This window comes from Amphibalanus amphitrite, unplaced genomic scaffold (genome assembly GCF_019059575.1).
Source record: "Amphibalanus amphitrite isolate SeventyFive unplaced genomic scaffold, NRLGWU_Aamphi_draft 001337F_arrow, whole genome shotgun sequence".
Taxonomy (NCBI): domain Eukaryota; kingdom Metazoa; phylum Arthropoda; class Thecostraca; order Balanomorpha; family Balanidae; genus Amphibalanus; species Amphibalanus amphitrite.
The window spans coordinates 60,487-74,576 of record NW_024882830.1 but is presented as its reverse complement, the minus strand read 5'-3'; the positions used below and the strand labels follow the sequence as shown (position 1 = coordinate 74,576).

Genomic DNA, 14,090 nt, shown 5'->3' with positions numbered 1-14,090 from the left:
CCCGCGCGGTCGGAAGGTAAAAGTTCGCCGGCTCTAACTAAATAAATAGTCGTTGTATCGCAAATTCAATGACGGCGTTCGAAGCGTCGTTCAATTTACTTTCGAAACATATCCTTACATTAACATTTAACTGCCTAGCGCAATCTCCAACAAACAAAAGTTCCGTGCATTCATCCTCATACAGTGTTAGCGGCCGCCGGCCGCCGGCCGCTGACCCACATTCGCGTCATCAGGGAATGCCGCAACTAATTTATTGTTTCCAACTTTTTTCCCGGAGCGTTCTACCTGGTTTATATAGCCTCAGTGCTGCCAGATTTGGAGGATTTCCGCAAATCTGGAGGATTTTGAACTCTATTTGCGGACAAATTTCGCTTTTGGAGGATTTTTGATTCTGGAGGAAAATCTGGAGGATTTGTCGCCCGATTATTATATTCAATTTCATGGAAAAATATAACACATTCAAGACTAAAAAGGCATTTTCCTGCCTAGCGTCACCCTACCCGTTAGGATATATCACGTCCTTTATCACCGTGAGACTGCAGAATGTCTCAGTCTGTAGCTATATCTACGAGGGTACCAAACTACTGGCGGATCTAAGGGGGACATTTGGGGCAAATGCCCCCGGCCCCCCTGCAGCGCCCGAAATCGACGAAAATTTTTGTGTTTTTTTTTAGTATAAAACGAAAACTTAACTTTTTTTAAAAAAAAGTATCTTTGAAACTGCACAGCAGTGCGAAAGGATTCGAAATCCGATGAGTTTTTAGAATTTGGTGAAACTTTTGGGGTTAGGTATAGCCCCCCCGCAGCGTCCAAGACCGCCTTTCTATATCTACCAATAGGATTTGGAGGAATCTGGAGGATTTTTGTAACTGATCTGGAGGATTACAGCCTTCCCCATCTGGCAGCACTGAGCCTTGGGCCTTGGTCAAGTCGTCAAGTAAACCGCGATTCCGGTGTTTGCGGTGTTGATGGGGGTGAGTTGTATAAACCGGGGTGAGTAATTGGTGAGCACTGCGGGCAGTTATTGAAGTAATTGAAGTAAGAGGATATGTGATAATGCACCGTGGAAGTAGTTGTGCAACTAGGTGTTTTTGTCTGAACGAATTTGTATTTCAATTTGGTCTTTTGCCTTTGTTTATGTTCTATGAAGATTGTAGAAGGGATACCCAAAATCCACTTTTGAGTTTAATGCTTTTTTGAGTTTTGCTGATTGGTCATCTTCTATATACCTACTATTAGTTTGAGTTGGGTGCAATACATGACTGTTATGTATAACCTTGCTTACGGGATATGCATTTGCATAGGCGGGTCTAGGGGGCAATTGGGGCAACGGCCCCAAATGCCTACCCCCTACTGCACTCTTCACCCAAACGCAATAAGAATTTGCTTATTGATAGGTTTGATATATGATGATTTGCTTATTAGATGGTACACTTAACAACTTTTGCAAGATAAAGACCATCAAAGCATTGGCGATGCCTGCGCTGCCCATCACTGCTTACCCCGGCCCTGCTTTTAGGTATTTTTGTTGTGTATGTTTCTTTTCAATCATCAAAGCTATCCACTTTTCAATCCTACCTGTTTAAGTATATCAATTGCTGTGCCATTCAGCCCGATATTGTTCAGACAATTCCAAATTTCATGGGTCAGTTTGTTGTCCAGGCCAGGCCATATATGAAATGTGAAGCATAATGAACAGGATGGTATTTAATAACTGGCAAATAGTCAGTAATTTGGCAAACTTATTGGTTGTTTTGCTATTCCCATCACCTGGATACCTAATACCTACAGGCATTAGGTAGGTACCCTATTACATAATGAACATAGTAAATATTGAATTTGCCTTGTATAGGCGAATAATGTCTCTGCATAGCTGATGTATTATACCCACCATTGCCTGCTAACAGGTGAGTTGCATTGCTTTGTATGTCACAAACACTGACATTGCTCTGCTGTCTGTTTGTCCCCAGTGACTGGTGCTAATCTGGCCTGTAACCTGCTGTGGACATTGTGAGGCAGTAGATACAACAGAACACTGCCTGAGAGGCATCATCTCTTAGATCTCTGTCTGGCTGATAGCTTCAAGAAGCAGCCTCTCGTGAAGGTCAGCTGTGATGGCCGAGGCTGCCCCCGCTGGCGCTGAGGGTGGCGAGGGTGTCGTACCCTCCCCGCGCCGACGGCCCGACATCGACACCCCCGACCCAGCCGACTCGCCACGCAAAGGTGGGTGTCACTGAGACATGGGGAGAGGGTAGGGGGAGTTGGGAGGAGTTAGAAGGAGGGAGGAACAGAGAGACCAGCTGACTCGCCAGGCAAGGGTGGGATGTGTGCAGTGGGAAGGGAAGGGAGGGAGGGATGGACGGACAGAGAATAAGGAAGGGGTGTGAGGTGACAAGTCCCACTGACTAGCTTTGTTGAGTAAAGATGATGATAGAAACCAGACGACTGGCAGAATGTTTGGGGAAGAGAAAGTGGGAAAGGGAGTAGGCACTTGGAAAGTCATGAGGCTGTCGGTATTTTCATCTGGATACATCCTCGATTCCGCCTAATCTCCGGTCTAAGATCAAATAAGAGCAGGACAGGTGATGGTCAGTGGCCCGTATTTATAGTCACCGTGCAGTGGCCAAGGCTGTCTCTGCCGATGGTGATGGTGCTGTGCTGTCACGGCAAATGTATCATTGCAGAAAGCGGCGATCCAGAAATGGGCTAAATGCATGCTTTGAACAGAGTTAGCTCCTGAACCAGTCGCTTTTTCATGCCATGACATATTTATACACAAAAGTATAAAAAGACTGTTGTTTTGTTCGATGACTCAAATTGTAACCGTGATAGCGAGAGCCTGCCGGTTCGAGTCGCTTCGGCGCTCGATATACCATACGACTCCTGACTAGGATGGTCAATGGTTGAGAGGAGCGATCTAAGCCAGTTTAAGTCAGTGAGAAGAACAGATCTTGTCCTGCTTAATGAGCCTAGCAAATCTGCTGTTTATGGTCGCCTAAAATTAATTTTTAAAGCGACCAGTAATTTGGGTGCGGTTATCACCCTCACCCTCACGCTACTCGAGCGGAGCCGGGACCGGGGTGCACTCGGTTCGAGTCTGACAGCGGGGTTGTTCTGACCAGGGTATATTGGGTCTTCTGACAGCTGAGCTGACAGCTATGTATCTGTCTGACAAATGGGGGGTCATTCAGGCCACATCCAAACTGCTGGTCGTCGGAATTTTACCTGGAGACCAACACTTCCAACGATTATCGCGTCGTGTCATATTACGTGCATAGTACCATCTCATTATACACATCACTCATTTTACAATGTTACCTACGCTGCATATGTGGCTCTTATTGCTGAAAGTTTCTGGTGCAACAGTCCAGACCTAAGTTGGTGTCTGGTGACGTCAATGTCGACTTACGGCGTCCTCATCAATATACCAGCACCCTGCGCTGATGGTGCCTGGTCTCATTAACAATATGCGCAGTTGCTAGGGAAAGTTTGCCGGATCAACTTTCTGTGAGACGCTGTGCAGTCGCTGATTACGGAACCCCGTTGTGGCTTATGTGAAAACCGCAGACACTAGGCAATAAAACGCAAAAAGTCACAGCCTCCTGTCCTGTATCATCATTCCTTTGGGTTCTGTTATGTCAATGTATATGGAATCGAGTGTGGGATCCACTATCCAGGATCTGAATGATATGATGGCCAACCTGAATGATAGAATCGATGATCCCTCCGAATCCTACGGAAAAAACGTAACAGGCATTGGGCGTGGGATCTCACAGGATCTGGCAATAAAGGATAATGATCTAGGATCTGCATGGATCTTACACCAATACACCATGCATCCTGTACCCATATGTTATTTATGTGACGATAGGTGATCTACGCCAATGCATACCACTTTGCTGAACGAATGGTGATGATATTGGATCTTAATTATAGAAAGCTGGATATACCCATGGATGAAGTATTCCTGGATAGGACACTCCCTATTCCCCAACACTAGCGCCGGCGACCAAGCGGCCGCCCTGGTGGCGGAGCTCCGAAACATCGGCGGCGAGTGCGCCGGCGGCCGCCGCACCGGCTTGCGTGCTAAAAACGCGGTAATGGAGGGCGAAATTAGCGAACTTTAGCTCATAAGACACAATTTCAGACACTTTAAACATAATTTTTAGTCCTTTCTTATGATTATTATGGCTCCATTTAGTCACTATCACATACAGAATCATTACCTGATGCCCATAAACTGAGCCGGTATTCTTGACTTGCCGATGCAATTTATCATCAAATATCATCGTTCCTCGGCACTCAAACAACTTCCTATTGATGATTTAATACAAATATCAACTTATTTTAAGGTCATCGCATAAAACTTAACTTTATTCTAACATTGGCTCTTCGGCTGTAATCACGAACCCTCACTTGTCAGCAGAATTTAAGCAACGTCTTAAATCAAAACTGGGAAAAGAATATTTCCATGACATTCCTCAATTCCTGTTCTACCAGGTAAACAAAAATTTTCATCAAAATCGGTTATAGGTAAGTAATAAACGACAAAAGTATACAAAAAGACACGCTCCGCCCATAGCCCGCAATGCTAAAATGGCGCCAGCGCCCTCGCCGTCGGGAAATCCGCCGCCGCCGCCGGGTGGTCGGAAAATCGGCGGAGTGTCCGATCCAGGAATACCTAATCCATGATATACCTATGGTCCATATGATCCCAGATCTAGTGATTGTATCTGATCCTGAATCAATTTATGTGATCAATGCACATCTGAGCCTTAGACCCCAAGAGTTTGAAAAACATTGTTCTTGGCTGTTGCCTGTTCGGTTATATCGGCCTAAGGCCTCCCCCCTCCACCTAAAATGTCTCCTATGATCCCTGTTTTCACCCAGCATGCGGCCTATGTCGACTCGACACCTACCACCCGCCAAATGTCTCGCATTGTTGGAAGTTCTCCACGCCCGCAAGCATTTCCATAGTGAGAAACTTTGTCGCGTGGCATGTGTGACTCCGCCGTTGTCATGGAGATGGGTTGGTTGCCATGGAAACGTATTGGCGGCTTCTCCATGGGGAGTATCTGCAGTGGAGGAGGCTCACCTGGGACGTTTGGAGGCCGCTAGTTTAGCGTTCGGGCGCTCAGGCAGGCGCGGATACAAGGGGGGGGGGGGCCATGGGGGCCATGGCCCCCCCCCTTGGCCGATTTTTTTTCAAAAATAAAATAAAAAGTTAAAAAGTTAAAAAGCTGAAAAGGGGGCCTCCTGAAAATAAAGTGGCCGAAATCCGATGAGTTTTTTTAACCTACCCACTTAGTTATTTCTTAGAAGACTAGCTGAGAAGACTTCTTTGTTAGAAGATTGGTAAAGCTTTTCATAACTTGGAGGTCTCTTATACTCACAGAGATGGCCACTTTTACAGGGCCTCCTAACCTGCACAGAGGGCCTCCAAGCCTGCACAGATGTTGAGATGTTGCCTGAACAGCTAGATAAGCTCAATAGACGCAGTTTTTTTTTTGGGGGGGGCCCAACAAGTGGGAAGATGGGGCCTCCAACAGGTGGGATTATGGGGGGGGGGGCCTCCTGGTTTCTAATGGCCCCTCCCTTGGAGATTTTCTGGATCCGCCCCTGCGCTCAGGTATTCTTAATGGACCTTCATTCGGATGGTAATGGCGCCCTTCAGGTGACTGGGGACGTCCAGAACCTTCAGACTTATGCATTCGACAGGGTTATGTGAATGTCAATAGGTATGTATGCCTTCCACGTGGCTTGCGATGTGCTTCCCTGGTAAACTGTTTTCTGAAAGCAGGCAGCAGCCTGGTAATGTTGTGCTGGTCCTTGCTCATGCGCTAGTCAAAGGTATTTGCGATGTCAATACCCTTGCAATGCTTATTCCAGAAATGTGTAAAATGGCTAGAATGGTGCTAGCATGAAAAAATTTCAAGGTCCCTTGCACCCAATAGGGGAGAGCGGGGAGAGTTGTATCATGTCCAAGTTGTATCAGGGCGAATTGTGCCAAACTTATCCAATGGATGGCGCTCGCGACACGACCAGCCGACGAGGTTTTCCGGGCGCCATCTTTCCCTGTTCTGTCTTGTGGCTGAGTGGACGCGTCTCGAGGTGAGAGCCGATTTTATGTTTTTTTAATGTCATTCTAAAAAAATGAGTTGCAAGAAAATGTGTGTTTTGGGCATTTAGATGTGCACGAATTTGAAAGATCTCCGTAGCGGTGGTGAGGGTAGGTTCTAAGGCTGCGTGAGAGAAAACGGATTTCTCCAGCTGTCCGCTGTTTTTTGAGCAGGAGGATGTTTTTTCCAAGATGGCGGCGAAGTACATGTTGTATCAGAGCCGGGTGGGGTATGTTGTAACATGTATGTATGTATGGGTATGTTGCTTTTCATCGCGAAAGCTAAGCCCTGGCTCGCGTTTGTAGGCAGCTAGTCAAGGCTCGTTCCATTTCGGCACAATGTGTTGGCTTCTTTGCTCTTAACGGGCCACTTTTGCGTCTAGTCTGTTGATGTTTCTTTCGGATTGCATTACCCTAAGTTTGGTCTAATAAAGTGAAGCCTTTGAGCATACCTACACATTGTATTAACCCCATTTAATGTTGTTGTTATGTTCAAAACCAGTAGCAAGCACACTCCCTGAAACGTGAAATAGTGATACAAATTACCCCACCATGTGATACAACTCACCCAAGCCATGGGGCAAGTTGTATCAAAAACATTGTTCTATTCGGGAGACCGTAGAAGAAAAACTGGTAGAGGTAGCGGAAAAGTTACTTTGCACAAAAAAGCAGAAGAATCAAGGAAGGGGATAGTATGGAAACAATGAGTTTATCACGGATAGTTACGAGGTTATGGGTCTCGGAGTAAAAACTGATACAACCCACCCCACTCTCCCCTATCATATCTAACGCATAATGAAAACGAAGATCTCCTCAACACAAGCCCCATCCCCTCCCATCAAGTGCTTGTTGCACATACCAGCGGCTTCCATTTATGTATGAATGTAAAGCATGAACGTTTGTTTATGTATCCATTTGATGATATTCTATTGGCTTATGGCTCAGCCCTGTGCACGGCCAATAAGCGGAGCTGTGAAATACCACAGCGCCCATGGCGGTGGCGCTGTCGACTGTAGGTATTGCTCGTCGCTCGAGAGCCGGAGAATGATGATCTTCCGGAAAGTCAGTCTTGGGGCTGGGACATTGCCGATTTGAGTTGGGAGGTTGAAGTATCAATCGAAACCAATTCACAAGCTTTACCTGAATATTATTTCGGAACCGATTTTAAGACAAAAAAGTTGAATTCGGGATCGTTGACCGTAGTTGGGTAACGTAACAAAAATTGTTGAGCGGGGAGAGGGAGAGGGAGTTGTAACACAAGGCGTGAACAAGCTTAAATGTTGTGGCTTTATGGGGGAGATACGTGTTTCGAGTTTTACACTCTGGGGATTTTGAGTCATATGCCCGAGCCCGCCAAGGATCTCTACATGGCAATCCAACCACGGGCGTTATGTTCATTAAAACATCTTGTGTATATTTGATGCTTGCCGTCTCTTGCCAAGTAAGATAAAATAAAACAAGTTAATGCTTATGAATGATCTTGTCGAATAGCAAGGTCACACTGAATAAAACACAATCGTAAATCAAATGAATGTAGGCGGTCTAAATCAAATGATTATGACTTAAGTATTTTCCCGCCTTGTTACCAACACGGGATGGAGGCTGTTCGTTTCGTAGGCCACCTCGACATCCTGCCGTAATGTCTGTCAAGTGCACATCTCGTAAATCGTGCCGCCGATGCCGTGGAAAAATGAAGCGTCTTCACTCGGTAGATTGTCCAATATGTAGCTCTACCATATCACAAGAAATGTGTACTCAAGTTGCTACGTGCTTACCGTCGTTATTGCCATGCCTCTTGCTCCTTTTTCATTTAATCAGAGATGCATTTCAACAGGCTATGTCTAAGACATTAGTCCTGCTTGCAAGGTCTCATCTTCGGTAATATCTGCTCGCAGTTTTCAGGCTTTTGAAGTTAATGTGATTATTTTCACACTGTTACACACTGCACAGGCATTACCAAGCGCCAAGGCTACGGCATTACTTACTGAGAAATACAGTGACAGTGTCGATCGCTTGTTGACTTTGTTGCCATAGCAGCAAACTCATCTTACCGTAACCCTCATCTGAATTCAACGGAGCATGGATTCAGATCGCGGACCTAAGGTGTCGCCTTTTTGTCTGCGCTCTGCAAACTTTTAAATGCTGATTGCCATAGGGCGAGTTTCAGTACATTTTATGTTGCAGGCGCTACCTGATCAGAAAATGATAACATGAAAGGCTATCCGCGTTTCTATGTAGTTAAGGGAATCTTAAAAGCCGCCGAGAAGTTCACAAGCTTTCGGCGTCGTGAAAAACGGCAGATGATTTTCTGAGAACTCGTTCCCGCTGAGACCTGCAAACTTTCTGATGGCGTATTTTTCACCATCTTGCTTCTATGCCTCTAGCAGGTTTTCAGAGTTTTTTTTTTTTCGAAACTTTCCTGTTCGGTCGTCTGTTTTCTTGTTCTTCTCATCTCAGACGCAATGTTAATGGGGAGACTTGTCTAGTTAGGACTGTTTGTGGTGCGCTTTCACACCATATAACATGTTTCGGTGGCTGGCCCGCCGTCGTCGCGGCCTTCGGCTGTTGCTAGGGCCTCATCCCCGACCCTCCTTCTGCTCCCAGCCTGTCAACTGGCTACCCCTCTCCTCTCTCCTATCTTGGATACATTGGCGATAATTGATTGGCATGTATGTGCTGCTTTTGTCGCAGTTGTGCTTTTAATTTCTCTTTTTCTCTCTCCCAACTCCCCTTTCTTCATTTCGCATTGTATCGCTTCCGCACTTGCTCCCTTTCTCTCCCTCTCGCTTTTTTCTCTCGCTCTCTTTCTCACTCTTTCTCTCTCACTTCCTCTCTCTCTACCTCTCTCCTTCCCTCTCCCTCTTCCATCCCTCTCCCTCTCCCTCTCCCTCTGCCATCCCTCTCTCTCTTTTACCCTCTCTCTTTTACCCTCTCTCTCTCTCTCTCTCTCTCTCTCTCTCCCATCCCTCTCTCTCTCTCTCACCCTCTCTCTCATACTCCTGTTCCCTGAGAATTCCCTCTTCCCCTACCCCTTCCCTTCCCCTACCCCTTCCCTTCCCCTTTCCCTTCCCCCTCCTCTACCCCTTCCCCTACCCCTCCTTCCCCACATGGTAACCCCATCCTCAGCCCCGTCTCCGCCACCGAGTAGAGTCAACGGACTCCTCCGGGCACCACAGCCCATCAAATATGCACTTCGTAAGAGGTCAGCGCCGATGGACTCTCCTCTGCACTCCCGTGCCGCGACCCCATGCAGCTTGCATGAGGCGTCACGGTTCATGAGGTGTTACCGAAAGAGTCACACTCGGCGGAGCGTGTTTCGTGGTATGCCGCAGTACTGGTTGGGTTGAGAGAAGATGAGCTGGGGGCTGTGAATTGGTAGTGTTGAGAGCCTGAGAGGGTATGGGGACCAAGAACGAGTTTGTCGGATTGTGGAAGGCTGATTGGTCAACCGGTTCATAAATGTGACCTTACTTTTTGTGATTGTGACCTGTTGTGGCACATAAACGTGATTGTGGCCTGAGCAAACAATGGATGACATATCTAGGCGGATGTTGCCTGGTTGGTGTAGCAGCCAGTCCACAAGCCAATGTCGCTCTAATGTCTACAATACAATTGGACGTTGGATTGTCGCGATCCAATGTCGCGATCCGTCGCTCAATAGCATCTGTGTAAAACCACCTGTTGTCTGTTGATGAGTGTTGGGCGATAGCTGTCGTCTGTAGCCGGTTAATAGTGCCACACGCTTGTTTTCTCAACCGACGTGCGACGTGCGATATTTAGCGTGTTGATATTTAGCATGTTTGTTGGCAAACATGGAATGTTCTGAGTTCTATCCTTGGTCGCGAATTGTATCGAGTTATGTTAAGGTCTCCCGTAGGATTTTTAATCGGCTCAGAGATCACTGAAATTAATTTTCTCGTTTGCACCGGAAATCCTTATACGAGAGAGCGTTACTTATGTGTCGATTTTCTGTAAAACGATTGCGTCATCCGCAACACCTACGAAGTGTGAGCATGACTGCCGGTGTTGCTAGTTTTCAGAAAAGAAATATGAAGAATTCAGTCAAAGGTTTAACAACATGCCATTGAATCGCTTCACGGCAATAAGCCAGTCTGCCGTTACCACCAGTCGGCAAGGCGGTCCCATTAGGCTGAATACAATGGACTTGAGCCGAAAACAGCCATTGACTGCCCCCCACGTTAATTCCCTAACTATCACAATACCTGTCTGATATCCAATACTGTAACTACGAGCGGCACTGGCTTCCACATCAGTGGAGACTGAATGACATTCCGTGTGTCCCCTCCCCTCCCCCCATTCACCCCCTATCCGGGATGAGGGTCGTTCCTAGCATCACCGTGCATTGATACAGTGGATCTATGGGCGAGCGATACCTGTGTGTTAGGTATACTTGGATGCGCGCGTCCTGTGGTGATTGTGCTGGCATTGATATGATTGGTGGTGGTGAAGACTAGGCTGTAATGTTATATTGACCCGGCTTGTTACCAAATCATTCGACGCTGGTTAGATTATGCAATGTACATATATGCAGGTATTGTACATGTATCTAACTTCAATAGAATGTGGTTTTTAGTTACATTTACGGCTCTTTGGCTGAGCATAAAACAGCCAAATGATGGTATCTTTTATAGGCAAAGATGTAGATAGATGTGTGGGTGTATTTGAGAAAAGATAAGTACAAAGCGACCCCGGGATGTAACAATCTTAAGTTCTGAATACGTCCTCTTTGTTCGAAAATATCAAAGCATGTCTGATATTTCACGTATGTGTGGGTGTCATCAGCCATGCTACTGTCACGTTACCCACCTGTCATTATGTAGTTTCGTGCAGTCCGTGACCTCTTGACCCTTGCCTGGCGTGTGTGTGTACTGACATATGGCAGAGCCTTCTTTGTGGCTGAGATTCCGCATTGAGGTCTTCTCAGATCTAGGGGGACCATGGAGTCTTCATGCAAGGAGCAGTCACTTAAAAACGAGAAGTTATCGACTAGAGACTCAGGTCAGTCTTTCCACCCGGACCGAAGCTATCAAACGAAATGGATTTGGGCAGTAATGTCTTGAGACCGACGTCCCAGCGGTAGTCATGAAGTTATCCCGCGCTGAAATTCTCATGAAACTCTCCAATGTCTTCTTTTGTGAGGCAGTGCCACTATCGTGGACTTTGAAGATTTTACGCTGTTTTATGCTGCGGATAGTGGCGTTTTCCCTAGCTCCGCTGCTTCTGGAAAATAAGTTGTTTTACAGCTGTGCGAAGAGATGTCATGAACGGGCATGCATCTAGGAGAATTCTGGAAAAACATTGAAATATGTCCGGGGAGAATTCTGAAAAAGTGAAATACCTACATCCGGGGGAAATGCTGGAAGAAATTAATAAATATCCGGAAGAAATTAATAAATATCCGGTTAGAATATCGGAATCTATTGAAGCAGTTGCATCCGGAGCGGAAGCTGGGAGAACTTAATGTGACGTAAGATCTGAAGAGATGTAGCTGGAACTTATACATGAATGAGAATGTTTCCTGCTTGGGGAGGCATAACGTTAGGACATGAATCGGCGAACACATCCGGACAGGCAATGTGGTAATATCTGGCCTTCATCAAGGCTCAGTTGCTTTGCCATCGCGGTCGTCGAGCCGATCTTGATCGTTTCATCTCAAAGCCAAAGCACTCATCATTCGCAGCGCCCCGCAGTTCCCCCCGAACTGCGTATGTCGCCGCCGGAGACCTGTCGGCGACACTCTGTTGCTCGTGCGGTCCCACTTCCGGTCGCCATCATTAATTCCGTAAGCCGTCTCCACCACTTGCGGTCGGAAATGTACGGCTTCCTGTGCATAGTGGACTAGATGGCGGTGAGATGTGATGGTCCCCGTAACACGGCAGAAGGGTGGAGTCTTCTACGGCATTGCTACGGAATGTTAGATTCGTGGAAATAGTCGGTCTTGTAAGGTGACAGTGGCAGTAGGTGGCCCAAAGTTATGTCCTTTTCAAACATTGTTACCCTTTGGCGAACATAAATCTGGGGAAAAACACTTTAGAATCCGGAAGCCTTGTTTTTTTTTTTAAGTGAATTAACGGGATCAGAAATCCATGCATAAACATATACATCGAAAACCTATTTTTGAACCAATAAGAATGTTTGGCGAATAACGAGCGAACGCAATCGGAAGCAGTGCACATGTGCTCTGTGCATCTGCGAAGTTGGACCTGTCCTAAGCTGATTATGTGTGGCTCCTCTCCGACCGATCCCTTATACCGTACCAACTTTGAGAGCTAGTGGCCCAGCTGTTCTCGAGCTGTAGAAAGATATTAATCTAAAATAGGATCTTCAAAGCTTCATCAATGTACCTGGCACGCTTCAAACCAAATCTGAAAACTCAAAATGCTGAATATTTAGGTAAGTTCATTAGAATATGCTGAATATTTCAATTCCCACATGCCTGACACAAACGCTATTTATTTTATGAACCGGGGCCGGGGATGAGAGATTAGGAACGCCCTCGCAACACCTATGGGTGTTGCGAGGGCGTTGAAGAGAAGGTTATATTCGGGAACCGGTCCGTTGTTTAGTGATGCAACTGTGATTGTCATGGTTACCGCCCTCAGGTAGTGTTTCAACATCGTTCGGCTCAGTTTCTGTTGCCGCGCTGTTTTTATGGCCGAGTCATCATGCCTGATAGGTATGGGTGATGATTAACAGACAGCATGACATGTGCCGTATCGTGTTCATGTTTCTCTTTGTTGTCATGGTAACGAGAGTGGTTGTCTGCAGTTAGCATCTGGCAGAAACGTGATTTTAACCCTCGCCCATGTAGGGGGGGGGTTGGTGCAACCCCCCCCCTGAGGTTTTTCGGAAATAGTGCAAAAAACGGCGGCGCGCAGCGCCGCCAAATTTTGGGTACCTTATGGGGCAAACCTTGCGCATCTTTTGATAAAAAAAATTTGACCGGGTCATGTCAGGTCACGGAGTTATGACGTCACAAAGGGAACAGCCTCCGGCCGGATTTTCACAAACTGAGTGCCAACGCCCGAGGTTTCCTGCCGGTGGTACGGACATCGGTTGATGGATCGTGATGAAACTTCCCATGCATGTTGGGGCAAGTATTGGCTATCATATGGTATAAGAAATTGACCGGGTCAGGTCAGGTCACGGAGCTATGACGTCACAAGAGGAACAGCGTCCGGTACTATTTTTGAAAAGCGCCCGAACCACTATTTTGCTAATTCTTGTCACCTCAATGGGAATATGCAGCAATATTAGCTTCTATAGGGAGCAAATGGACCTTCCAAATCCAAAAATACAATCAGATTTCAAAAATTTAAATTTTGATTTTTCGAATTTCTGCCGCCGACTGTGACCTTGCCGACTTCCGGCGCTCCCAACGCGCCATTTTTAGAGCTAGGGAAACGAAATACATACCAAACGATAGAGAATTGATCAAGAAACACGAGAGTGAAGGTTTCAAGTCGATATCTCCCACCGTTTTGCCGCAATCGCCGCGGAAAGTTGAAAAAAATCTATTTTTCCGAAAATTTGACCTTTGACCGGTCAAAAGTAGGTCAAATGTTGACCTAGGACCAAAAAATATACCACCAATCGCGAGATCTCGGCGAGAGCAATCCGTTGGTCTTTTCCGCTAGGCTCTACGACGCTCCGTTTTCAAACGCCAAGGGGGGGTCGCACCAACCCCCCCCCCCCCTGCATGGGCGAAGGTGGCAGATCGCCGTTTACGGGCGAGGGTTAAAGGCAGTAGTGATCCGTTTTCCTTATGGTACCAAGCGGGTGATGAGTGAATCTGATGGACCGTTTATTGGCTGATGCTATCGATTTCCTTTCAATACTCGTCCGTTAGTATATGCTGGTTTTAGGCACATTTGCCTTCTTTTACGAACTCATTTTATTGCAAAAAAAAAACTGATGTTAAAATCAGAAAGTAGAAATCATGTCTAAGACA

At 46.5% G+C, this 14,090-nt stretch overlaps 1 protein-coding gene across 4 annotated transcripts in view; it reads left to right on the top strand.

Moving 5' to 3' along the window:
* The first annotated feature begins 916 nt into the window (after positions 1-916).
* Positions 917-14,090, top strand: part of LOC122372265 (biogenesis of lysosome-related organelles complex 1 subunit 2-like) — a 35,202-nt gene continuing 22,028 nt past the window's right edge. Inside the window, exons 1-2 of one of the 4 annotated variants that reach the window (XM_043349238.1) lie at positions 917-974; positions 1,971-2,223. In XM_043349238.1, the coding sequence (XP_043205173.1) occupies positions 2,115-2,223 (109 nt within the window). In that variant the 5' untranslated portion in view covers positions 917-974; positions 1,971-2,114. Of the gene's footprint in view, positions 1,005-1,414; positions 1,520-1,970; positions 2,224-14,090 lie in introns of those variants that run through there. The other 3 variants (XM_043349237.1, XM_043349239.1, XM_043349241.1) reach the window with 3 other exon arrangements.